Source organism: Catharus ustulatus, chromosome 14 (genome assembly GCF_009819885.2).
Source record: "Catharus ustulatus isolate bCatUst1 chromosome 14, bCatUst1.pri.v2, whole genome shotgun sequence".
NCBI classification, from domain to species: domain Eukaryota; kingdom Metazoa; phylum Chordata; class Aves; order Passeriformes; family Turdidae; genus Catharus; species Catharus ustulatus.
The window spans coordinates 14,671,288-14,696,526 of NC_046234.1; the positions used below are offsets into that span (position 1 = coordinate 14,671,288).

Sequence of the window (25,239 nt, forward strand, 5' to 3'; positions counted from 1 at the left end):
TGAGAAAAGAAACCTGTTACCTTCCTGGTGCTGGTGTCAAGCCACAGCCTTCAGTGGAGGGAGCAGCAGAGGGCTGTGACTGGGGCAGCACAAACAACATCTTGGAGGGGAGGGAGATAGCTGGGCATATCATTTCTTTTTTTATTTTATTCTTCTGAGATAGTTGTGAACTTATCTGGCAGCGATTCAGGGGTATTTAAGGAGGTTTTATAGACATGCACTGGCTTCTAAGGGAAAAGATTAAAAAAAAAATGTTGTGACACTGATTCTTCTTCCCTTTGGACACACTGAGGGCTTTATGGGCAGGAGCAGGTCACCCCTGCTTTGATGAAATATTTGACAAATTTGAGGGGTTTCACAAGTTCAGGAACAACTGCTTTTTCCAGAAAGGTGCTGGAAGAGTTAATAGAAATGACAGGAATGTTGTCCTGATCTCGTTTTGCCAGCTCTTGTGGTTCACAGGCTCTCTCAAGATGCCCAGCCTGTGTCCACTGAAGCACTGTGGCCATCTCCTCCCTGCAGGGTCACCACCCTCCTTGTGCCACCTGCCCCAGGGTCCCAACAGGGCTGGGTGGCTGCCCTGTGACCACAAAGGAGGGCTCCCATCCTCATTTAATGAGCAAAAAGCTCACCCAGCTCAGCACAGATGTTGTTTTTCCCTACACAAGTAGGCAGTTCAGCTCTCAGCGTGGTGGGCATGGCTGGGGTGGTTAAGACACAGGAGTTCAGTCACCCTTGTCCCTGAAGCAGAAAAATGCTTCAAACAAGGCAGCTCTTCTGTCAGCAGCAGCCCAGGGGTTCCTGCTGTCCCATTCTGTCCAGCAGCAGGACCATCATGTCTCTGCATGTATCTCTGGAGAGAAGCAGACCTTCCTTGTCCCCCTGAGGTTTCTGAGATCTGGTGGCCACCTTAGCCAGCCCAGAGCTGTCTCCACACAGCATTCCTGGCAGTGTAGGACTGGGATGCTTTGGGCTCTGTTCCTGATGGGGCTGCCTTTAAATAGCAGTGAGCTAAATGAAAAAAATAACACAGTATTTGGCAATTTTCCTAGCAGGCACACAGCCAGGCTGCTGTGCAGGCTGCTCTTAGTGCCTCCATCATTCTCCATATGGATTAGTGTTCTATGTTCTGACCTGCTGAGGATTAGCCTTTCACCAGAAAGATGTCTCTGGGCCAACTCAACAGCTTCTTTCCAGATTTCAAGATGACACCAAGTTAAAATGAACGTTTGGCATGTTATCATAAGCTCCCTCCTCCTTCCCAGGCTGATCTGACACGCAAAGAAATTGAGTCTGCAGAAGATTCAGTGGTGCTGCAGCCCCACGATGCTCCAGTGGTGGGTTTCTCACGACTCTTTGGGTGTTATTTGCCTTAAAAAACCATGGGAGAGCAAAAGTTGGGACGACCAGAGCTTTCCCTACACTCACTGTAGCCATCTGGTAAATACAGAGGAACTATTCAGAAAATGACTTTGCAGAGGTAGTTCACCAGCAGTGGCTCAGTGCTGGCTCCTGGGAGCCTTGTGACTGAGCCCTCTTGAGTTATTAATAGGAGCATCACATGGGAAAGGTGTCAGCACCAAACCCACAGGCTCAGCTCTGGGCAGGGCCCTGCTGGGGACAGCCCCAAGCACCAGAGGCTTCCCAGGGCAGCTCTGGAGCCTCAAGGGTTACATGAGACACGGGGGAGTTGCTTTCATAGAAAGCTTGGCTTATCCCCCAGCTGTTAAAATTCATGCTCTGAAATATGAGAATCTTTCTCTTTCAAGAGGCATTTACTGCTTTTTCACATTTACAGCCGTATATCTTGCTCCAGATGTTTGCACAGATTACTTTGGTGTCTGGAGGAGAAAGTTAGTCTGGGCACAACAGCAGGCTGTTAGATGATTCCCCTGGATTGAGCAACTCACCTCCATAAATCATTATTTTTAGTCAAGAACTGGTGAGCAGTTCTTCCCCTTGGCTCCCAGTGTGTGCTGTGGTCCCAGGACACGAGTGGGAGGGCTCAGGGGTGGTGGGAGCATCTTTCTCCTGGTGTGAGGTGGCCCAGGAGGGGCTCAGGGTGGCAGGGACATTCCTGGCAGAGGGGACACGGGCACTGCAGTGTGTCCATGGTGGGGCTGCTGCAAAGATGCTCTCTTGGGGTGCCTGTGCTGGTCTGGGAGGGTGCTGGGTGTGACTTCCCTCCTCACCTGTGCACAGGTGGCAGGGGAGGATATGGGGCTTCTCTGGGTGGCATCTGCAGTGTCCTCAGCTGGGCAGTGTCTGTGGGTGGGGAGGGGGAAGGACAGGCTGGGTGATGGGCATTGCAAAGAGCAGGACTGCTGGGAACACCAGAGAGGGTGTGAAAGGTTTGCACCTGAATGTACAGGTTTGCAAACAAGGGCCTCTGCCTTGGAGGGACATGAAAAACATTTCTGTTGTTTGCAGGGGAGAAAAGGAAAACAAAGTAGTTTTGGTGTTAAAATCTAGAGAGGGAAAACTCAGCACATTTATCTTTAAATAAAGAACAGCTGATTGCAAATGTCTCACCTTGCTCAGGAATGAAGACTGTGAATTACCCTGAAATTAGAAACAGGTCTCTGAGTGTGAGAAGTCACTTCAGAGGGAAGGAGCTCGTCCACTCTTCCCTGTTCTCCCACCTTTTAGAGCTGGTGGTTCCTTTCCTGGTGGTTTAGGGGAAATCTCTGCATCCCCAGGAGGCTCAGCTGTGCTGTGACCATGGGGAGAGCTGCTGGCTGCAGCTCACAGGTGGCACAGCCATCCTGCAGCTCCTCCAGCGTGCCCTGTTGGTCCTCCAGGGCACTCCCAGCTCCTGGGAGAGGCTCCCTGTCCATGTCCCTGCTCCCAAACCTCATCCCTGCTCCCCTCCTGGGTGCCAGACAGAGCAGAGTGAGGGATGAGCCCACAGGCTGGGATCTGTGGGATGGGGAGGGGATGGGGCTCTGGGGTGCTGCTCCTGACACAGGGGAGTTTGGAGGAGCTGTGCTGGCTGATCCTGGAACATCCCTGGGGGGCTCAGGCAGCCAGATCTCCTTCCAGCTCTCTGTTCCCCAGAAAGTAGGGCGCCCATTTGTGAATGCCTAAGAAGGTTGAGTGGAGGGAGTGTGGCCTCAGTGCTCAGTGCCCCTGGCACAAAAATAACTCCAAGTAACCCAGTTTCAGCTGAAGTTCTTTTCACTGAAGTTACTCATCCTCCTCCTCAATGAGCTGATGAAAGGAAGGATGGTGTTTGTGCTCCCTTTAGGGTTCTTAGGGATTTAGGTGTCATCAAGTCTTGCCTGAGTATCCTCCTCATAGGGAATGAGCCAGGGAAAAGGTGAGAAGAGCTGTTCTGAGGGCAGTGTTAAAATGATTTAACAGGTGTGAGGTGTGGTGGGTAGTGCAGGTGATGGCTGAGGCACAGGGCTGGGTGATGATGCACTTGGAAGAGGACAGTTCTGAGAAGGTCAAACAGGGGGTGTTTGTGCAGGTGGTGCTGTCAGAGGAGTGGGCTGGATGCTGAGCCCTGCCAGGGGGGTTTGGGGGTGGCAGTGGCAGCTGCTCCTGCCAAAACCACAGCCAGGCATGAGTGGGGGGACCAGGAGGGCACTGTGAAAGCCTCAGGCAAGGGCAGCAGTGGTGGAGGTGTGAGGGTTGTAAAATCTGTGCACCCAAATTGGTACATCTCATGTCAAAGCTGGTACATGAAGGGGTTGGATTCAGTTCATCCTGTTTATAGATTCCTCTGACTCCAAAGGGCTATTCCTGTAGGGATGCAGAAAGTAACCCCTTGTGGGATGATAAATAAAAGCCATGGGCTGGTTTCCCATGTGGGCTGCCTGTGTGTCCATAAGCTGCACCTCTCTATTGTGTGCTTGAGTTTGGTTTGGAACAGCCTGAAGAACATCAGATAAATCCTGGTCCAGTAAATGTGTTCAAACCTGACAAGAAAAGTGATGATTCTGGGCTTGTGTGGCAAATGAGGCAGTGAAGAAAAGCTGTGGCCTGGATCTGCACAGGCTGCTCTCTGAGTGAGTGCAGGGTGAGTCTGAGGTATGGGTGACTGACCATAATAACTTCTGAATTCCCTGTTCCCCCAAAACCCACGGCTGCACAAGGTCCCCTGTACTGCAGATACAGGCACAGGGTGGCATCACACTCACCTGTGGAGCAGCAGTTCCCCAACCCCAAAATCAGACAGCAGAACCCAACTGGTATTAATGGGTTGCACAAAAAAAAATGATTCAGTCCCAAAAAGCTCTGTACAGCATCATGGTTGTAAGGGGACTGACAGGTGAGTGTTGTGGCACAAGGATCAAACTGTGGGGTTTGGTGGTCTGGAGAAAAACACCAAAAGCAATGCAATAGATGGATGGCATTTAAAAAACAAGCACCAAACTCTGCAGTGTAAGAGCTGAAATGAGGGATGTGGGGCTTTAGGATGCTGTTTATTGTATCCAGGTATAATAATTTAGGGGTGGTGGGTAACAGGAGTCCAAGCCCACAGTTTATTAGCCTCAGCTGTGGGCTCCTTTGAAGCTAACTCTACTTTTGGTTACAATGTATTATATATAATTTTTTTTTTATTGCAGAGCATCTTAAAACATGACAGCTAATCAATACTTTTACTGTTACTTATAGCTTGTTATAAAACTGACATTACCATATTTATGTTACTATGGTCTAATCACAAAAAGTGTGTTACAGTTTAAGCTAGAAGTTTTTTTTTTGCAGTGGAAATTTTTGGAGATCTTTCTGCTTGCAACATGGCATTTTTGTTTGCCTTAAAAAATCATTTTTGCTTAGTAAAAACATTTTTTGTTTGAAGTGAATTTATCCTTTGCTCTGAGTCATAAAAACACCTTCCAACTCGCTTTTTGCCTTCTAGTTATCCACTAAAACTGGCTCAACAATATTTTCTTCTATATCAAAACTTGCCATCATTTCTATTCCTTCTTCAAATTCTCCACTCAAAAATCCTTCTGTCATACATATCTGAGACCTTCCTGCCAAATCCTCATCTGCTCCAACACTCCAGGCTGCCCTTGTTGATCCCAAAAGAGCCCAGCCTCTCTGTTGGTACCCAGCACTCACCTCGTGTTTCTCTGGTGTTTTAGGCAAACAGAAGTACCTGTGTGCCAGCCGGAACGACTGCACCATCGACAAGTTCCGAAGGAAAAACTGCCCCTCCTGCCGCCTGCGCAAGTGCTACGAGGCCGGGATGACGCTGGGAGGTACGGCCAGGGTCCCCTCCTGGGATGTCACTGCATGTGTGAACAGGCTGGAAAATGATAGAGGCTGATAAAACACTCAGGAAAATTTTTAGGGTTCTAACACCGAAGCTGTGAATTTCTATAGCGTTTTGTCTGTGTTTCAGGAAATGTATTTTTCCCTGATTTTGAACCTTGTGAATCTGAAAAAAATAATATGAAACAGCAGGGTGAGTTGGTTCTGGCTCCTGGAGCCTCAGAGCAGAGCATTCCCCTCTTTGGATGGGAAAGGGGCAATTTCTTGGTGAAATGACAACCTCAGTGGGTTTTTTTGCTGGATGGAAGCTGCTCCTGTGTCGCTGGTGAGGATCCTTGTTACAGTTTGTTCTCAAACCCATAGCCCTACCAAAACTGACAGGGTGCTGATAGCCAAAATCTGAGGTTTTCTGCTCATAGTCTATCGGTTAATATTGATCACTGAGTGTCTCCTTGTTGAGTTTATTTGATGAAATCTGCCTGTGAGGGTGGGGAGGCTCTGGCACAGGGTGCCCAGGGAAGTTGTGGCTGCCCCATTCCTGGAAGTTGCCAAGGCCAGGTTGGACAGGATTTGGAGCAAACTGGGACAGTGGAACTGGTTGATCTTTAAGCTCCCTTTCAACCCAAACCACCCTGTGGTTCTGTGATGTTACAGTGAGGAGGAAAATGCCCTGGGAGAGGGGGCTGCCCTGGATTGAGGGGACTCCTGGGGCTGCACAGAGGAGCCCCAGCAGTGCCAGGCACAGAGCAGGGCAGCAGAGGCAGCCCAGGCTGGTTGGGTGTGTCAGCATTTGGGGTTAAATCCTGACCCCACTGCTGGGATGGGCTGAGCCTCCAGAGCTGCTGGGCTGCACCAACACTGTCCTGAAGGACTTGTTACTGAAGTGACTCTGATCTGTGGCTCACCAAGGAGCAGAGGGTTTTGTTTAATTTCTCCCAAAAGGCAGTGCAGTCCTACCTCCCTTTTCTTAGCTTATTTTTAAGTGCTTTTTTCTGGTGAGGTTTCCTTAAGTAGGAGAAGACATACATCAGTGTAACCCTCTTCTGCAGGACACACTGACAAAATTAATGCTAATACGGATATCCCGCTCCCTTCTTTTTTCTTCAGCTCCTCGGGTCACCCTGACCTGTTCTGCCTGGTCTATTTTACATTTGGTTTGGATGTCGGTGTAAAGGCAATTGTTAAACAGGCAAGCTTGTGGTTGCCCACAGTAACCTTTCCCACAGTGGAGGCAGGGCATTTGAAATCACTCCCCAGCTCCATGCCGTGGATTTTAGCTGGTGGTTAATTACAGTCACTGATGGGGCACATCCCGGCAGCCCTGCGCCTCTCCTGGGGAGGAGGAGGAGGTGACACACTGCATGCCTTCTGCAGGCTCTGCTCTGGAACAGGATGGCAATGTGTTGAAGCACTTCATTATTGATTGAGATCACAGTGACCTGCAAGCCGGTATCCACTAACCAGGATCTTCTCTCCGTAGAGAGGGAAAAGACACTGTGGAGAGGGAAAAGAAAAAACAACAAAAAAGAGCAAAAAAACTGGTGATAATGCTGTTTTAGTGTGTTGAATCCTGCTGGTGTGCTGGCCTGTGCCCATGATCCCTCTGCACCAGTGTCTGCTGCTGGGGAAGATGCTGCAGGGATTCTGCAACCCCTGAGTGCAGGAAATGTCCTGGTATGGACACAGCTGCAGGTATTCTGCCATCCCTGAGCCCAGGAAATGTCCTGATATGGACACATGAGGAAATCCTGCCAGTCCTGAGCCCAGGGAATGTCCTGGTATGGACACATGAGGAAATCCTGCCAGTCCTGAGTGCAGGATATGTCCTGGTATGGACACAGCTGCAGGGATCCTGCCAGCCCTGAGCCCAGGAAATGTCCTGGTATGGACACAGATGAGGAAATCCTGCCTACCCTGAGCCCAGGGAATGTCCTGGTGTGGACACAGCTGCAGGGATCCTGCCAGCCCTGAGCCCAGGGACCATGTGGGGTGCCAGGAGCTCTTCCTATGGGGAACTCCAAGCTCCTGTACCCACAGCCAGAGCTGGCAGCCACCCGAGCTGCAACCATGTGGGTCCTGGCTGGAGCAAAAACTCAAAACAGTGTAATTCCTTTCATTTTTGTTTATAGTAGGGCTACAAATCTCCTGTAGTAAGAGCCAAAAGCTTGTGAAAGCCCAGGCTGGAGGCATAGCTGTGTTTAGTCCTAATTCAGGTTCAGCTGCTGGAGGCAGAGCAGAGCTCATGTCTCACCAACACAGTGGGTATTGATGTGAGCAATTCCAGCCAGAGGGAATCTGACACAATTTTTCCAGAGCTATTGCAGTAGTTACAATCAGTGCTATGTACTTGATTTTTCATCTTGTCTGTCCTTGACTTACAGCAATTGGATCTTTATTACAACTTCATTTGCTTGATTAAAACCTCCTAATTTTATTGATTTTCTGTCCCCACGGTGGGTATTTGTCACCTGTGACTCAATAACCCCTTTGCCTCCTACACAGCCTCTCTAGTGCCATTCCTTCCCTCCTTGCTCCAAGGCATGTTGTCCAGTCTTTAGTGTCCTCATGGCTTCTGCAGTTTGCCACCACAATCAGCCCTTGTCTGCTGACCTCAATCCATGTGTTCAGTGATCATCCTTAATGTTCATCCCTATTTTCCCATCCTTACATTGCCATATGGGCTGGTTGAGTAAAAGTGGTTAAGTCTGGTTTTGGGGTGAATGTAGCAATGAGCCACCCTTGTAAAAAACAAACCTGTCTGATGTTGTTTCAACACTTAAAATTGCCTTTGAGATGTATCACTAGGGCCTTTCCCATCATTCAGCAATGCCATCTACTATTACATCCTTCAGGTTCATTCATGTGGCCCTGATTGACTCAGATCTCTTAAATGTGTCTCCTACAACCAGTAATGTTATTATCAACTGACATTGTTGTGCCAGACAGGATTGATAGCTTGACAGGTTCCCTTCAGCTTGAGTGAAGTTCATAAAAGTGCAAAGGGCAGCAGGGTATAAATCAGGCCCTGTTCAGCTCCTCAGTGTCCTGCTGGCAGCTGAGCTTGACGTGTGCTGCCGGGGGCTGCAGGATCTCTCCATCATAGCAGTGCAAGAGCAGCTTCTTCCAGGTCTCCATAACTTCCCTGAGTCCTGGCATAATGAAAATTGCTGCTGGAGCCCAGAGTGCTCCTTCCTCAGAGCTTTAGAAGTGCCTGTAAGGGAGGTGCTTAAAATGCGCATCACTTTGGTCATTGTTCTGAGTGTGCTCCTGGGGGTTCTTGCACTGGTGAATATTTTATTGTGATATATAATTGTGTCCTTTAAGCTTTTTTCCAAATCCATCCAGGTCAGCTTGCAGGGCTTGGGGCAGTGCTGCAGCTGTACCTTAAGATTCCCTGGGCCCCTTGTCACTGCTGAAGCCAAACAGGAACAGCCCAATATTGGTCACACATCCCAAGGTTCCTCCCACCTTGGTTGGAAGAAGTGCAATGTTGACTTCTGCCCTGCCTAGCTCATCCTAGAGTAAAAACATTACAGATGTCTTTAATTCCAGTTTGAAAATTTTTGTTTATATTACCTGCTGAGGAGCCACCAGCACAAAGGGGTTTGGCACAGGTGACTGAGTAGAAGCCAGTCTTTACCTCTGAGGGTTTTCTCCACCTGGTAATGTCAGTATTTCTGTGGGACAGCTGCTCCTGGCACACACAAACCCAAAGCCCATCTGACAGTGCAGTTATCACCCACTGTCACAGTCTGGTTTGTGGCTGCAGTCTCAGAGCCAGTGCAGTAGGTACTCACTGTTTTCTCACTTCAGTCGGGATATTTTCATACTAGATAATTAAATATTAAGGAAAAAATCCCCAGACACTTAAACCAAACCATGTGTGTGTTTTGTACATGCTTGGCTTCGCTCACACACATGACCTGAGGCACTGGTTATTTCTAAATGCAGACTCTGGCACAGGCTGCCCAAGGCAGTGGTGGAGTCACAGTCCCTGGGGGGATTTAACAGATGTGTGGATGTGGCACTTGGGGATGTGGGTTAGTGGTGGCCTTGGCAGTGCTGTCACTTTGGAGGCGAGGGAGAGGAGTGGCTGATGGCCAGAGACCATCACATTGTGCTGCTGCACTGTTTCCTCTCACTCTCCTTTATTTTTTTTAATCCTTTCTCCTCCCTTTTTACAGAGAAGCCTGTCTTCATTGCCCATACAGCAGATCATACAGAGTACAATGCTTAAAATCAACATTTGGAGTTAATTTACAGAGCTGCCCTTTGACTTGACGTTTTTATGTTTTGCTGCTTATTTTTCTAATTACAGCTGAAAGGAAATTTGAGATAAGTACCACATAATGAAGGAGACAAAACCCCAAGGACAACTGGTTTCATGTTGTGTTCCCAGCTGAAGGAAGCCATGGGCTTTTATTCTCTAATTAGTTGGGGTTTGGATTTGGTGAGGGGTGGCAGTAGCAGGCCACCTGTGCTGAGCTGGTATCAGAGGGGAACACAGACTCTCCAAGATCTCTGTCAGCACACCTCTGGAGTGCTGGTGTGCCTTGCAGGCAGATCAGCAGCTGTGGTTAAGAGCCAGGTGTGTGGGGAAAACACCTTTTAGTGTAGCTTTGGTCCCCTTGCAGCCTCTCTGCACTGCTGATGGGACTTGTGAAGCTGCACAGACCTGGCTTGGGTCTGCTCCCCCTCGGTGGGGCAGCTGCAGACTCAGGGAAACAGCCCTGGAACCACCTGCTGGCTGCTGAAATGTTTTCTGTAAAATGTGTGCAGTGTGTTTGGCAGAGCCTGGCTGTGGGGCAGCAGGCATTGCAGGGAGAAGGCTTTTATCTCTTTGCATGCTGCTTTCTGCCCTGCTCTGGGATGGAACAGTCCTGCTTGGGCATCCAAGTGCAGCGTTTTTTCTCCCTGGAACATGGCTGTGCACTGAGTTTGTCATCTTGTGTTGCTCCTCTTTTTGATTGCATATGTGCAGTACTTTGAGTTGAGTCAAAACCTCTTCTCTCTCTTCCCTGGATCTTCCTCTCTAATGGCAGTCAGAGACCTGTCACAGCTGAGATGTCAATGATGTTGGTTGTTTTCCATGTCAGATTAACAAGGAATTGTTTGGTCACACAGTGTGTTCTCTTGTTCTGAGGCGAGAACTGCAATGCCAGGGCATTCCATGTCAGTGCCCACTGAGGGAAGAGCTGCTGCTGCTCATCACTTTTCCCTTCCTTGTAGCTATAAATGATGGAACCAAGAAGCCCTGACTGTTTCTAATGTATTTTTAAGCATCACACTGGGCTGTATCTTCCCCACAGCCCGCAAGCTGAAGAAGCTGGGTAACCTGAAGGCACAGGACGACATGGAGGGAGCCAGCTCATCCAGCCCCACGGAGGAACAAGCTCCCAAGCTGGTGATGACACGTATTGACGGCTATGAGTGCCAGCCCATCTTCCTCAACGTCCTGGAGGCCATCGAGCCCGGTGTGGTGTGTGCTGGCCACGACAACAGCCAGCCTGACTCCTTCTCCAACCTGCTGACCAGCCTCAATGAGCTGGGGGAGCGGCAGCTGGTCTACGTGGTCAAATGGGCAAAGGCCCTGCCAGGTGAGAAGGAAAGCAAACAAATCCCCTCCCAGTTCCAAACCCACCTGCAGTGCTGGGGGCAGGTGCAAAGGGAGTGGTGTGCAGCCCCTGTCCCATCACACAGCTCCTGGGGGACTGTCCCCATGACAGGGCTGCAGCTGGTCCAGGCTCAGGGTCCTGCTCTTCTCTCCCTCTCTCCATGGAGGTTTTGCTCCACTTCCAGGCCTGCCCACCCTGCAGAGCTGCCCTCTAGGCAAGGATTAGCCCTGTCCCCCACCTAAGTGATGAAAAGGGTGAATTGCAACATGGCAGAAGAGCAATGCAGAATCCCAGAGGGCTCTTCCCGGCCTCTCAGGTTGCCCATGTGATAGCCTGGTGGGATATATTTATGATGCCTTCAGAGAGGTAACACAGGTCAGGAATTTTCCAGCTGCTGGTCAGCAGGTGCAGTAAGTGGAGCGCGCCGGTGACTGATGTGTTTATTGAGCCGGATCTGCAAGGCGTCAGTGCAAGGTTGGTGACATGCTGCCTGTCCCACGATGTAATGCTGGAGCTCAGTGAGTGGGATTGCAGAGGGCTGAGCTCAGTCTGGGCACAGCAGGAGCCTGCTCACCTCCCAGCATCCCAGAGATCCCCACCTTCTCCATTCTGGCCCCACTCCTCAGGGTCATCATTGAAAAGAGGGACTCCACTCCTTGTATTCCTCCTCCAGAGGAGGACACTGAGCACAGTAAGTTTGCCACGCTCTGCCAAACTTTGGTAATGAGCTGTGCTCAGGTGTCTGACGTTCCCAGGAGTTTGGCAGCTCCCTAGACTGGTGCTACCAATGGGATATTGGTCTGAATACCCTTAAATGCAGAGTAGCCCATTCTGTTTCTGCTATTTTTTAATCACTTGGCTTGTAAAACCAGGGTCAAATCCTGCTTTCTCTTTGGCTTATCTACACTAGACATCAAGATCAGACACAGAGACACCACCAAAGCCACCTGGCATCCAGGGCTGAGGCTCTACCACTGCAGTAGAAAGGGAGAATGTTTTGGAAAATGTTTTCTATCATAACCAGCCCTTTATCAGAGGGTTTTACTCTCCTGAACTGCACCTGATGCCAGACCCCTCAGTGTGTAGTGGGGTCAGCTGCTGCCCCCCAGGGCCAGCACCAACTGTGCCAGGGTGGGGAAGGTTCATTCTCCAGCTTGTTTGCCTTGAAGAGCTCTCAAAACCACAGAGATCCTTCCCTCAGTGGGTTGTAATTATACACTGGAGCTCTTAAATTGTTTTAATATTTGATTGAAATAATGCATGATTGCCTTGAAACTCAATTAAATTAGCCTATTTACAAGTACGCTGAAAAAACAGCGTTGGAGGTGGTGTAAGCATGCCTGGGGTTTAACTCCAGGCTGCCATCTGGGAATGGTAATTTGAATTTAGTTGCTATTTTTGTTTGTCTTGCAATGCAGCTGAGGTTTCCATGCTCATTCCCACAGTTACTAGGTCAGTGTGTATGGGACAGAAACCAGAGCACCTGTACCCATGGCAGGAGGCCTCAGGGCTGTCTGCTGGCTCTGAGCATTACAATAAAATCCAGTTACCTAAATTTGGTGAAGTCCTAATGGAACTTTCTCTTCTCCTTCTGTCCAAAGTCGCCTTTCTTCCCTTCCAGGGGCAGGTTTGTGCTTATCTGTCCTTGATTCCCAGTCAAGGTGGGAGCTCCATGTCACGACTCATGTCCTGGGACATGCTGAGCTTGACCACCTCAGAGGAGCACTGCAGAGAGCTGGAGTCTGCATGGAAACAGCCCAGAAACCACAGGAACCCAGCAGTAATTCATAACATCCCTCCCTCATTGTTTATTAGGATTTCGCAACCTGCATGTGGATGACCAGATGTCAATAATCCAGTACTCTTGGATGGGGCTGATGGTGTTTGCTATGGGCTGGAGATCCTTCACCAATGTCAATTCCAGGATGCTCTACTTCGCTCCAGACCTGGTCTTCAATGAGTAAGTGCTAAACAACAACAGCCTAAAGCTTTGGGTGAGCCCAGGTGACAAACTACACTTGGAGCAGTTTCAGTGAGCCCAACCTGGCCGTGCCCAGCCTGCTCCCCACTGCCACCAGCCACGGTGACCTCCAGGAGCAGAGACGGCTCTGTGATGCCTCTCTGGGTCCTTCTGCCTGCTCTCTCAGCCTTGTGTGGGCTGACACCCACCAGGGCAGCAGTGGAAGCTGGTGTGGGGTGAGGGGCTGCTCCATTTCTGCCTTTCTGCTACAGGGTTTGAATTCCAGTTTCCACTCTGTTGGGCAGCTAGGGTGAGCAGAGGTAGAGAGAAAATGTACTGTAAGGTCCTGGTGGGCTCTCCTTGAGCTTAGAGCTGGGGAGGGTTTGCTGGCACTCAGATAGAGGAGCCTGAACCTCATATCCCTCACAGACAGAAATGTTTGGGAAATCAGTGCAGTCATACTTCAAACAAACACTGCAAGTCCCCTGTAGCCATCTGTGTCCAGCGAGGATCACACACAGGCAGTTTGGAAAACGCTCCACTCCTGCATCCCTGGGCCAGAGCTCGGGCCCTTGGCAGCAGGGTGTGCCAGCAAGGGGGGTTTGCTGGCTCAGGGAGTGTCACACCCTGGGCTCTGTGCCACCTGTCCCGTCTCACCCTGCCAGGTACCGCATGCACAAATCCAGGATGTACAGCCAGTGCATCAGGATGCGGCACCTCTCCCAGGAATTCGGGTGGCTTCAGATCACACCCCAGGAGTTCCTCTGTATGAAGGCTCTCCTCTTCTTCAGTATTAGTAAGTATCCACACCCTGCCCTCCACGGAGCTCCTGCACCTGCTGCTGCATTGCCCTTGGTGCTTTCCCTGTGCCTGGACTTTCACTTCCCAGGAGGAAGCTGGGGATGTCCCTGCTTCAGCCTTCCTCCTGCTCTCTTGTTATTACTCTCTGGGTCCCTCTCACTGTTTCCTTCCCATCCCACGCAGTTCCAGTGGATGGCCTGAAGAACCAGAAGCTCTTTGATGAGCTCCGCATGAATTACATTAAGGAACTTGACCGTATCATTGCCTGCAAGAGGAAGAACCCCACCTCCTGCTCCCGGAGGTTTTACCAGCTCACCAAGGTCCTGGACTCCGTGCATCCGGTGAGAGAGGACAGGGAGATGTCCATCTATACACATAATGTCCATCTAAATGCATTAGAAACAATATAAAAAAGAAATTTTTCACGGTGAGAATGATCATTCCCTGGAACAACTTCCCCATCATTGGAGGAGTTCAGATGCAGCCTGAGGGAGCACTGGATAGTGTCATCCAGGCTCCTTTTCCCAGGAAAGGTGGGACCTCTGTAGTGTCTTCACAGAGAAAGCACTGCCCAGGGACTTGTTTAACCAGCTTCTTTCTTCCCCAGATTGCCAAGGACCTGCATCAGTTTACATTTGATCTCCTAATCAAGGCACACATGGTGAGCGTGGACTACCCGGAAATGATGGCCGAGATCATCTCTGTGCAGGTTCCCAAGATCCTGTCTGGAAAAGTCAAGCCTATCTACTTCCACGCACAGTGATCTGTCAGAGGGACCCCCGTGCTGCCGCCCCCATTCCAGCCATCTCCTGCCTGTTACTTCTGCACTACTGTCCTGCAGTGCCTTGGGGAATCCCTCTGCAGCGGTGGCCAAGGGGATGGGCAGAGACAGACCTGCTGGGATTCCTGAGATTATTATTTTCCTGAGGTACCTCTGAACTGAACCCCTGGCGCTGGCCTCTGCCTGGCTCCAGCTGCTCACAGTGCTGGACAGGGACTGGCAGGGCAGTGGCACCACGTCCGAGTGTTCTCTTCTGTTTGTCACTGTGACTCCAGCAGCCCAGAGCCTCGGGGCAGCAGGAGGAGTGCCAGCAGTTGGTGGGTTTGGGGTGATTTTTATAAAAAGAACTCAGCACAAAGCAGGTTGCAGCTCCACATTTGGCTGTGGGTTATTTGTCAGCCTCCTTCCGGATGTTTTGTTTGCGTTACGGTGCTGGGAAGCAGATGAGTTCAAACATTGCAGAAGAGAGGCAGAGCAGAGCTGGGGGACAAGACAAATTTGTGGCTGAGGAGTTCATGGGCTCTGCATCCACTGTGGGATCTGCTGTGGTCAGCTCGGCCCTGGGACCTGCCTGTGCTGCCGAGATGTGAGGATGGAGTGGACAGGCTGCAGAGGAAGATCACCCTGGAACTCCCCCACCGGCAGCTGGCTCCTGTTTTCCACCTGGAATGTTTTTCCTATGGCCTGTCCAGCTGGATCTCGGTCTGCCCTGCAGACCCTGGATGCTCAGCAGTCACATTCCTGTCCTGGCCAGCTGCTGCTCCCTGACAAAGCCACCTCTGAAAGTGCCTGATGCCCTCGGACCTCACACCTGCCTGGCTCCCCTGGGCACCTGCAGCCCCTGCCCCCACACCTGCTCTGCTCCTGTCGTGGCTCTGCAGACCTGGGATTCCAGCTATGCTCTTTCCCTTCATTTGTCCCAAATATTTTATTTTTTCCAGTGCCAGCAGATGAGTGTTCTGGAGCCAAGACCAAGGCCAGGGTCTACGAGACCTGTGGGACCATGGGACTCCTCTGAACCCTGTCTGTGGGGAGGTGGCTGTGGGAGCTGGCTGGTGCCACCACAGCGTTTTGGGGGGCTGGAAGGGAAGCACCAAGAGACCCCCTGCTCTTGGAAGCAGCACTCAGCTCCTGCTGCTGGCAGTGGCAGATGGCAGCCCAGGAGGACACCATCATGCACTCACTGTCCCATGTGCACGGTCCTGTATGCACCACAGCACCCATAAACACCATCCCACACATACCATCCCTTAAACACCACCCACACCCCATCCCACACACCCCACACACACATCCCACACACACCACCCCATGTGCATCACCCCACACACCCAGCCTGTCCCCAGCACACACACAGCAGCCAAGCCTACCTGCCCTGCAGTATTTTAGTTCCCCTCTTCCTGCACATCCTGAGTACATCAAAACCAGACCCAGACAGGCTGTCAGTGACTCTGTGGGTCACACATCCCATCGTGGGCTGTGACATGGTCTGGCATTACCAACCAGACATCTACAAGGGATCCTTGTGCTGGCATAGACAAACAGCAAACTCTGCACCCTCCCAGGGCAGTGAGCCCACCCTGTGTGCCCACCCTGTGTGCCCACCCTGTGCCCTGCTCTCCAGGGAATTCCATCATGGTGCAGCTGCTTCTTTACACACTTGGAGTAAAACAAAATTTCCCTGATACTTTCCAACCTTTTGATGGGATTTTCATTGTATGAAGGAGTGGAGGAAAAGCCCCTGTTGAAGGGGAGGATCTTTCTTTGCAATGGTTTTCCTTCCTGTGCTCAGTGTGGCTCTGATCCTGCTCCTCCTGCAATCCTCTCCTGTGGGGAGCAGCAGAATCCATAGGTGAACTTTCTGGCTGGCAGCTGGTGGGTTACTGCTCTTAGGGTGTCCCCCATGCCAGGGGGCTGCTGGCATTTCCAGTGCTGGTGTGAGCTGCAGATATTTGCAAATGAACCGGTGAAAAATTCCAGCTGGTACATCCCTGTCTTCTGGAAAGTTCCCTGGTTCTTCACTGCAGAGAGCAGATGAGTGGTGATCCCCAGTCCCCATTACCAGCTCAGCATGGCTCCAAACAGTTGGAACAGCAATTTGGGGGAGCTTTGTGCTTCACACAGGCTCATGTCAATGAAGGTTTTGTTGGTTAATGAGTGTGGCAGTGTCCTGCTGGGTGTTCATCTGCTGGGAGACTGGAAAGAGGCCAAACCTAATGGGGTTCTCCCTGCTTCTCATGGGAATGAGGAGTGGGGGAGCAGGGGCACACTCTGCCCGGGTATCACCTGCCCTGGGTGTGTCCCCTGGTGTGAAGCTGCTCTGGACAGCGAGGTCTGAGCACGGCAGGGGCTCACAGGGAGCACCCCCAGCCCAGGACAGAGGGGCAGGCAGGGGCAGGCAGGTCATGTTCTCTGTCTCTTCAGTATCACAGCAAACTTCTGCAACTTGTTCATTCAAAAGTTGTGTTTCTACAGTAGAATTACCAGGAAATGTGGGAGCCAGGACTTGCAGCACCTGTGTATTTGCTGGTGGAATTAATGCTGTTTTCATGTGGATTTTCATGAGCTGCTGCAGGAACTGGGGAAGAAGAGGCTTTAAGAAATACCAAAGTCCAACTCCTGCCATTTATCTTTATGCTTTTTTTTTCTTCTGCATTTTCTTGTTTACTTTTGCTTTAATAAAGCAAAGAGAATTTCACCGTGTTCACAGTCCCAAAGAAGCTGTCCCTGAGGCTCTCCTGGGGCTGGCTGAGCCTGGAGTGGGGATCCTCTGGGTGTCACAGCTGAGAGCCAAACATCTCCATGTTCCCTGTGGATTCCCTGGCTCTGCTCTGGCTCATCTCAGAGGTGTGGGGGTTTCTGAGCTGGCTCAGCCTGGGTCATGGCTCAACCCAAGGCAGCAGATGGAGATGCAGACATTGGCATCTTCCTGGCAGCAATGTTTGTGCATGGATGGGCACCATTCCATAACAGAGGGTGTGGGATGAAGGATGCTGCCTTTAGTGAGGGCAGGAAGGACAATTCCTCAGCCCTGTGTTGTGCCAGAAGCAGTGACACAGCTCATGGTGCAATGGCAGGCAGCATTCCCAGGGCAGGGATCACCAACCTGTGCCCACCTGAGCCTGACCAGCTCCTGCCAGCACCCCCTGCCTCAGCAGGAGCAAGAGCCAGGAGAGAGCTCTGTGCCTGGAGGGGCTGTGCTTGAGTCTGGAGAGCTGGCAGCATCCACGTGCCACTGCCATAGTGTCCAAGAGCCCCTTTGTGCTTGGCTCAGGGAGCAGGGTGCTGGGTGAGGGAGGTGAAGCTGGGGCAGGACCCTCCCTGCAGTCCTTGCTCTGGGCTGTGGGGTTGTCTCTGTGGTCTGTAGGGAATGCTGAGGGGTACCTGAGGTGTCACCTGCCTCCCAGCCAGCCTGAGAGCTGCTGCCCTCACTGTCACCTGCCAACACCTGCCTGTCCTGCAGTCCTCCTGGTGTCCCTCCCATTGCTGAGCTCTTGCCCTGGATGTTTCAATAACATAATGTATGCTAAAATTATCTATCTCTATATAAAATAAAGGCATGGCCCATTTTCTATTGCTAAAGATATCTATTTAGTGACATGCTCTAAGAGTCCTCTCTGGTTGCACACAGAGGTACTGGATGCTCTGCAGGGGATGAGTCAGAACGTGCCAATTTAATGGAGACTTTTAATTATTTTTCTGGCTGGGTGCTGCCCAGTTTGCAAAGGTTCCCCTTTTGTGGCATGCACAGAGCACACACTGGGATAAGCTGGGGTCAGTATCAGCTTCTCCAGCTTGTCCTGTGTCTTGTTGAGGTTAGACAGGGACAGTGTTTGCATTTGGAGAATAATGGGGTGTCTCTTGTTTCTTCCCTCTTTGACTTGCACAAAGTGTCCTCACATTTGGGCAGAATGCTGGGATTACAGAGAGGGTCTGTGTTTGCAGGCTCAGGGCTGGCTGTGGCCAGGCAGGGTGTCCTAGCCCCTTTGGGTGGGTCAGAGCCTCCCCTGCCCACTGGCACCTGCTCCCTGTGCTCATTCCCTTCAGCAGCAGGGGGACACTGTGCTTGTGACTCACAGAGCAAATCTCTGCACCCACATAAGCCCTTAGCAAGTGGATAAAAGCTGCTCTCTGTGCCGGATATTTGGTGTTCTGTGGCAATTTTATGCTGTTTCTCTTTGTTAACATGTCTCTGTAATAATAAGAGTTCTCTATTTGATATATTTTACTTTCTTTGTAATAAGCCAAAAAGCTCATTGCTGGTGCCTTTTTGCCTGGGGAGGGCCTCCCAGCCCACAGCTGTGTTTCTGGGAGTAACAAAGGCCAGTGTCTGCAATTGCTCCTTCCACCAGAGCTGAGAGAAAGAGAGAAGCCAATGCCACAGCATTGCCAGAAGAAAAAGAGCCAGCAGCCTTGGAATGGCAGAGAGACTTTGGGGTCTCTCTGGTTCTGTTCTGGGGCCTGGCTCCAAGGAGAGGGCTGAGCATGATGCTGGGGGTGCCCATTTTGGTGGGGTTGTGACCATGGGGACCCCACAGCCGTGTGATGCAGGTGCAGCACACACAGCCTGCTCTGGCCCCCTTTGGAATCGCAGTGCTTTGCCCAAATTACAGCATTACCTGAGGGTAAATTCTCCCAGAGAAGGAATTAGGTGGATTGCTGACACAGCTATTTTCTTGGTTTTGTGGTTTTTTAAATTGGAACTGAATGCATTGGATAAGGAAGAGAGAGCCCCAGAGTGTTCTGGTGCCAGATGCTGCTGGGGCCAGTGGGGTGCAGTGCAGGATGCCCTGGGGACAACTGCAACTCCCAAGTCCCCTGTGGGACTGAAGAATGTTTATTTGTGTAACCAAAGAGAGGGGTCTGCCTGGCACCCAGGTAAAGAAACCAATCCCACCGTGCTGGGGGTAAATGAAAATTCTCATTTCTCTTTCAGCCCTGCCTGGGGCCCATGCAAGCCCCCAGCCATGCCACGGGGTGGCCCTTCACGCTTGCTGTTCAGTTCTTTTTGTAACCTGAAAATCTGCTGTTGTTCTGAGTCCAATAAATGCAGAATCTGGTTTGCTGGAGCTCTACCCTCTGCCTGCATTTGGCTTTTGTGTCAATTTTTGTGCATGAAATTGCTGTGGATGTGATGGCTGCCAGCAAGCAAAGGCACTGGGAATCCATGGGTCATTTACCAGTAGATGAGGCTGTTCATTGGATCATTGTAGATCATTTTCTTTCACAGTCAGAACTCATATTTAAATTAATCACCTCTGAACTCATAATTAAATTACATATCAATTGGCTAATCCTTTCATATATTCCTTTTTGGGTCTTTTAAATTGAATTTCAGTTGATTAATGTATTTCTCAAAGCAAGGAGCTAATAAAGGCCAGTGTCCTCCTGCTCTTGTCATTGTTTTTGGTATCTTTATGAACAGTTGTAAATCCATTGTTCTGGAACGTCTTTATAAAATTGACCTATGCTCTCCAAGTAATAAAGAAGACGCTTATCAGCCACTTGTTAATTCAAGGCACAGATGTGAATCCTGCCCAGGGCCAAGATTTGATTCACGGAGACAAAGCAAAGAGCTTGGGAGGGAAAAAAAAAAAGCTCATTGGGCCACAAATAGCTGGCAATGTCTCATGTGTAATTGCACAGCAGCAGTCCACACACCGTGCCCCATGAGCTGAAGAACAGTGTGCCAAGAGAACAAAAACACTTGGGTTTGTCATCCACAAGGAACCTGGTCCCATCCCTTGCTCTGAGTCACAGTGAAAAGTGAATGTGTTATTTTAAAAATTCACCCTTAATGGCCACTGAGCAGGCTTCAGTTCCCCAGGGCTGGTTATTGGTACCTGACAATGTCACCCCCTTGTCACCTGCCAAATGCCCACTTGGACACCAATGTCCCCAGGGACATTCAGGAGCCACTGGTTCATGGGATGATGAACCTGGTTCCCTCCCTCTGTGCCTTACACCGGTCTCTGATGGCCCCAAACTTGAACAGTGTTGTGGGAGGACAGTGAGCCCACTGGGGCTGCTGGTTCAGAACCAGCTAAAGGACAGATTCACCTCCCTCAACTCCTCCTCTGTAATGCTCCAGCCATCTCTGCTGCACATCCTGCATCCCACACCCTCCCCCTGCATCCCCCTGCACATCTCCCCAGGACCTGCAGGTCACAGGAGGCTGCTGACCTCCCTGACCATTGCTAACTGCTGCAGCTGTGACAGCCACCATGCCAGCACTGGGGATGAGCCACGTGCCAGCAGGCTCCAGAGCTGCCCTTAGATCTGCCTTGGCTCCCTGGCAGAACAGCACACCAAGCTCACAGGAAAAAGTCCAGTTACCATGAAAAAGTCAACTGAAAACATGGAAACACCGTGAAAACCCCAAAATGCCCCCATGCTTTAAAGTTATTTGTTTGTTCTTGTTCTCATGGCAGAAAGTGAGATATTTTTAAACAGAAAGAAGTTCTGTTTCCTAAAATTTGCTATAATTTGACACGAGTTGTGTCAAACAGCCCTTTCAGCAGTGGCTCCCCTCCCTGTGACCAGGGAGCAGTGTGACCCTGCTGTGCTGGCAGCCAGCCCCGAGTGCCTTCCATGGTGACAGGGCTGTCCCTCTGCTCCCAGGACGAACCAGTGGCAGCCACAGACCTCAGCAGGGTCACACTGACTCGAGTGCCCTGGCACATCAGCCAGCACTGGGGTTTGCTCCTTACCCTGCTCTGCTCCCTTTGCCAGTGCTGGTGCCAAGGGCAGGGCAGACAGGGCTTGGTGGCACGTCATGCCCCGTGTCCCATCCCACAGGAGCAGTGGCACGGTGTGGTGGCCAAGGCACTGAAGGGAACCAGGGTGTGCAGGACACAGAGTGAGGAAGGATGGAGCTGTGGGAGGATGGAGCTCCTGGGGACTTGCCTCTCTGAGCCTTCATGGGCATGGCCACATTTTATACAAGAATCTTCAGAGCTTCTGCCTTGCGGGAGCTCTTAGAGACACTGGCAGAGGCTCTTAAAGCACTTCTTAAACTTCTGAAAACACAGAAAATGGAAAACATTATGGCCTTTAATGGTTCAAAGCATCTCCTGATTGTTTAAGCCAATCACAGGATTTTTTGGAGGCCTGACCTGATTTACAGCCATGTGTACGGGCCAAGAAACCTGCTAAGGGCTGCCAGGAACCCGCCCAGCACGGGGAGCTGCTCCCAGCTCGGAGCATCCAGATGGGTAATGGTGCAGTGGGATGGGCCAGGGAGAACTACAGAGCTGAAAACTCCAGCTCTGATCCTCCAAGGACTCCCACGTGGGTGGATTCCGGCGCCTTCATGGGTCTCTGTGTAGCACATAAATTTCAGATGTCACTGCTCCACTAAGTATATTTCAATTCTAAATTTATCACACAGATGTGTCTGCTGCAGAGTCTTTGGCCTCTTCAAATTCTTCCTCTGGGAAGAACTCACTGAGGCTCAGGCTCAAGCTTTGGAACTGCTTGTTTTGCTATCTTCTCTCTATAAAAAACTGAAAGGTTTCACTTGTGCTGGAAAATAATTTTCTTGCTCATATTGAATCAAAATGTTTTCCGTAAGAGAGCAAGCCAGGCACCTGTGGGTTGGGAGACAAGGATTGTTGGGGCAGTGCCTCCAGTTCATTATCACTTCACAGAGACCTAATGAGGAAAGAAAACAGTTTTGAATGCAAAAGTTACAGCCCCACAAGGAAACTTTTGAGAAAAACAAGAAGCCAGAAAAAGCAAGCAGGAAACCCTCCAGCTGCTGCTCCAGGTGCATTGTGTCCATGGGAGTGCTCTGGCTGCCTGGGCCCAGAGCCAGGGCATGGCACAGACCTCTGAGAGCTGGCAAACCTGGCCAGTGCTGCAGCAGGAGCCCGCAGGCAGGGGCTGAGCCCGCACAAAATAATTGCGGGAGGATCCCGAAAACAGCAACCAGCCCTGGCAGGGTGTGGGTGGGAACGTTCCCCTTCTCCAGCTGGGGACCCTTGTGGCTGTGGGAGCAGCTCAGCTATCCCCAGGCCACCAGGAACAACCTCTGGAGCTGTCACCACTGTCAGGCTTCTCCAGAAATCCAGGGTCCACAGCTAGCTGAGAGATTCCTGTGCCATAGAGAGAAGCTGCTCTCTCTCCTGTTAAAGGAAAGCAAGAGGCCTGAGAAGCAAACACTGGTGCACAATGTCAGAGTCAAAAGGTGGGGGGAAATGTAAAAGAGAAAGATGTAAGGAGGGGACAAGAGTGCTGGATAGATGGAAAGAAGCCATTAGTGGTTACAGGAAAATTGGAGTTTCAGTGACCCATGGCACAGAATGCTGCCCAGGCATTGTGGCAGCACAGGAATATTCAGGGCAGCTTCTCCAGTCAGAAAAATGCAGAAAACCAGCTCTGGGGACTGTAAACCTGGAGTGGGGCTATGGCAGAGCCCAGGCCACTGCCAGTCCCATGGACACAGCCCTGTGTGGTCACCCTGGGGCACAGAGCTGGGCCTGCCTGCAGAGGGGACAGAAGTGGGGACAGAGATTGTGAAGAACAAAGCACACTGAGATGGTTGTTTCACTTCATGAAAACTTTATAAACACTTGCAGTAACCTAAGCTTGTACACATCACAATGGCTCCAGGGCTGGTGCTGGGGGGCTGCTGTGCTGCACAGGGCAATCCCACATCCCCAGCTGGGATCTGTCACTCCTGGGCCACTGGCAGCAGGGACTGTGCTCACAGCAGCAGGGACTGTGCCTCATGGCAGCAGGGATTGGACCCCACAGCCCCTGCCAGCACAACCAGCATCCCCCACCAACTGCTGGTCCCCAGTGTTCAGCTGCACCCACACGTGCAGAAAAAAATCAGCACAGACATACAAGTGACAAAGAACTTTGAAAGGACACCATGAAATAGTCTGCAAGAAGCTGCCTCTCCCCACTGCTCACACTGTCAGACTGAAACCCAACCACATTTGGGTTCTCCCCACCCACAGAGCCCGGCTCTGTCCTGGGGTCTGTGCTGGCAGGAGGAGGATGTGACAAGCCACTGCTCCTGCAGAATGTCACCTCTAGAGCCATGCATAGCAGCAGAACCCAAGGGGCTTCCCAAGCTGACAGGCTCAAAGGGTCCCCAAACAACAGCCCAAAGCAAGAGAGTTGGGAAATGCTGGCCTTTTGTGTGGGAGCCACAGCACAACACCCAACAGGGCCAGGGGCTGATGTGCTGCAGGCAGGTGGTCCCACTGCCAGGCTGCTCAGAGCAGATTGCTCCAGCTTCAGCTCCACCCCACCTGTTCAGAGATCCCTGATCAGAACCACAGGTGAGGGGCTGCAGCAGGAGGGGCCCAGCACAGCCCCAGGTGCTGCCAGTGCATGTGGCACAGCCTCAGCTGCCACAGCACAGGGCTGGTTTGGTTTGAAAGCCACTTTCATGTGCCAGGCCTACAGGAGGGAGCAGTGCTGAAGCCAAGGGAGTGAGAGCACCATGGACACGACACACCTGAGTGCCAGTGTGTGCCATTCAGCAATCAGGGACACGAGGTCACACAGGCAGTGCCAGGAGGGGGGCAGGACCTGCTCCAGGCAGGACACAGCACACTCAAGGCATGGAGCACCCAGGAAGCAGCTGGGGGAATGTTTGGCCACTGTTTTGCAAATGGTCTCAGTGCCTAAAGAAAACCATTCAAAAGGGGGGAGTCATCTTTGGGTGGAGGAAGCAGGGAAGCACAGCCTGGAGCTGGGCCCAGGTGACAGCTGGAGCAACAGACAAACCTCTACAAACCTCTGCTGCTACAGAGATCCTGGCCAGAGACACCTCCCAGGCCAGGGGACATCATCCACAGGACCATGGCTGAGGGACACACTGGGCATCTCATACTGGAAATGAATAAACAAGCAAACAAGAAACTGGGCAGTTCTTAAAAAAACAATGGGTGTGACCCACGAACAGTGAGTTTCAGATCTTCAGCACTTCTGTGCTTCTTCAGGATGGAGACTTCTTGGTGGGCCTGTGAGAAGTGGATCTGGTGGGAGTGTGGCTCACATGGAAGAGGAAGCAGTGGAGGAAGAGGAGGAGCACCTGCTGTTCCCTTCCTCCAGCTGCACCCTTGGAGGCTGCAGACCCGAGGGTGCTGCCTGAGAGCTGACCCCAGGTAAGGCTGTGGCCATGGCCCAGCTGTGTCTGTCCCATGGCATCCCAAGCCAGGGACGTCCAGGAGGAGATGAAGAGACCCCACAGAGCTGAGCACAGTGGTTCCCCCATCCCTGCCCAGCCTGTGTCACCATGGGCAGCATTACCAGGCACGGCTGTCCCACATACTGACACTCACCAAGTGAGGGACACAAGCACAAAGGAAGGGGCTTCTCAGGGCAAGGAGAGACTGCAGCTGATTTGCCCTTACATCAAACACAGGGACTCAGCCTTTGTGCTGTCCAAAAAGCCTTTTCAAGGCGTGTTTCCCAAAAGTGAGCAGGAGAACAGGCAGTCTGTGTCCCCATGCTGCCATCACCTCTGCAGGCACACACTGGCACTGTCACAGCCTGCAGGGAGGAGAGGTGGGAGGCAACAGTTCAACACAGATGTGTGGGCAGGACCTGCTCTCCATTGTGGTCTCCCTCTCCTAATTTCATGAGCCACTTGTGGCTCGGAAATCATCGTCCAGTAAGATAGCTGCTCTCCAGGGCACTGGGGCTGGCAAGGCTCAGCTCTGACTCCTGGGTCACAAGCACAGAAAGTCTCCTGGGTCCAGCTGGGCTGAGGTGTGCTTACAAAGCCTGGAAGAAGAAAACAAGCTCCATGTTGTGTGCAGCAGTGCAAATCCACCAGTAATGGCAGAACCACTGGACTCCCACAATGCCATAAATGCTGACTTTATTATTAT

The 25,239-nt window shown here is 51.3% G+C and overlaps 2 protein-coding genes across 2 annotated transcripts in view; one reads left to right on the forward strand and one right to left on the reverse strand.

Moving 5' to 3' along the window:
- The window catches only part of AR (androgen receptor), a 39,991-nt gene extending 20,205 nt beyond the window's left edge, over nt 1-19,786 (forward strand). The window contains exons 3-8 of the mRNA XM_033072165.2: nt 5,100-5,216; nt 10,539-10,826; nt 12,660-12,804; nt 13,470-13,600; nt 13,789-13,946; nt 14,213-19,786. Coding sequence (XP_032928056.1) covers nt 5,100-5,216; nt 10,539-10,826; nt 12,660-12,804; nt 13,470-13,600; nt 13,789-13,946; nt 14,213-14,368 — 995 coding nt within the window. The 3' untranslated portion in view covers nt 14,369-19,786. The remainder of the gene's footprint in view (nt 1-5,099; nt 5,217-10,538; nt 10,827-12,659; nt 12,805-13,469; nt 13,601-13,788; nt 13,947-14,212) is intronic.
- A 1,635-nt stretch (nt 19,787-21,421) lies between these two features.
- Nucleotides 21,422-25,239, reverse strand: part of OPHN1 (oligophrenin 1) — a 52,241-nt gene continuing 48,423 nt past the window's right edge. The window contains exon 24 of the mRNA XM_033072331.2: nt 21,422-25,132. The gene's annotated coding sequence lies outside the window, so the exon portion shown is untranslated. The remainder of the gene's footprint in view (nt 25,133-25,239) is intronic.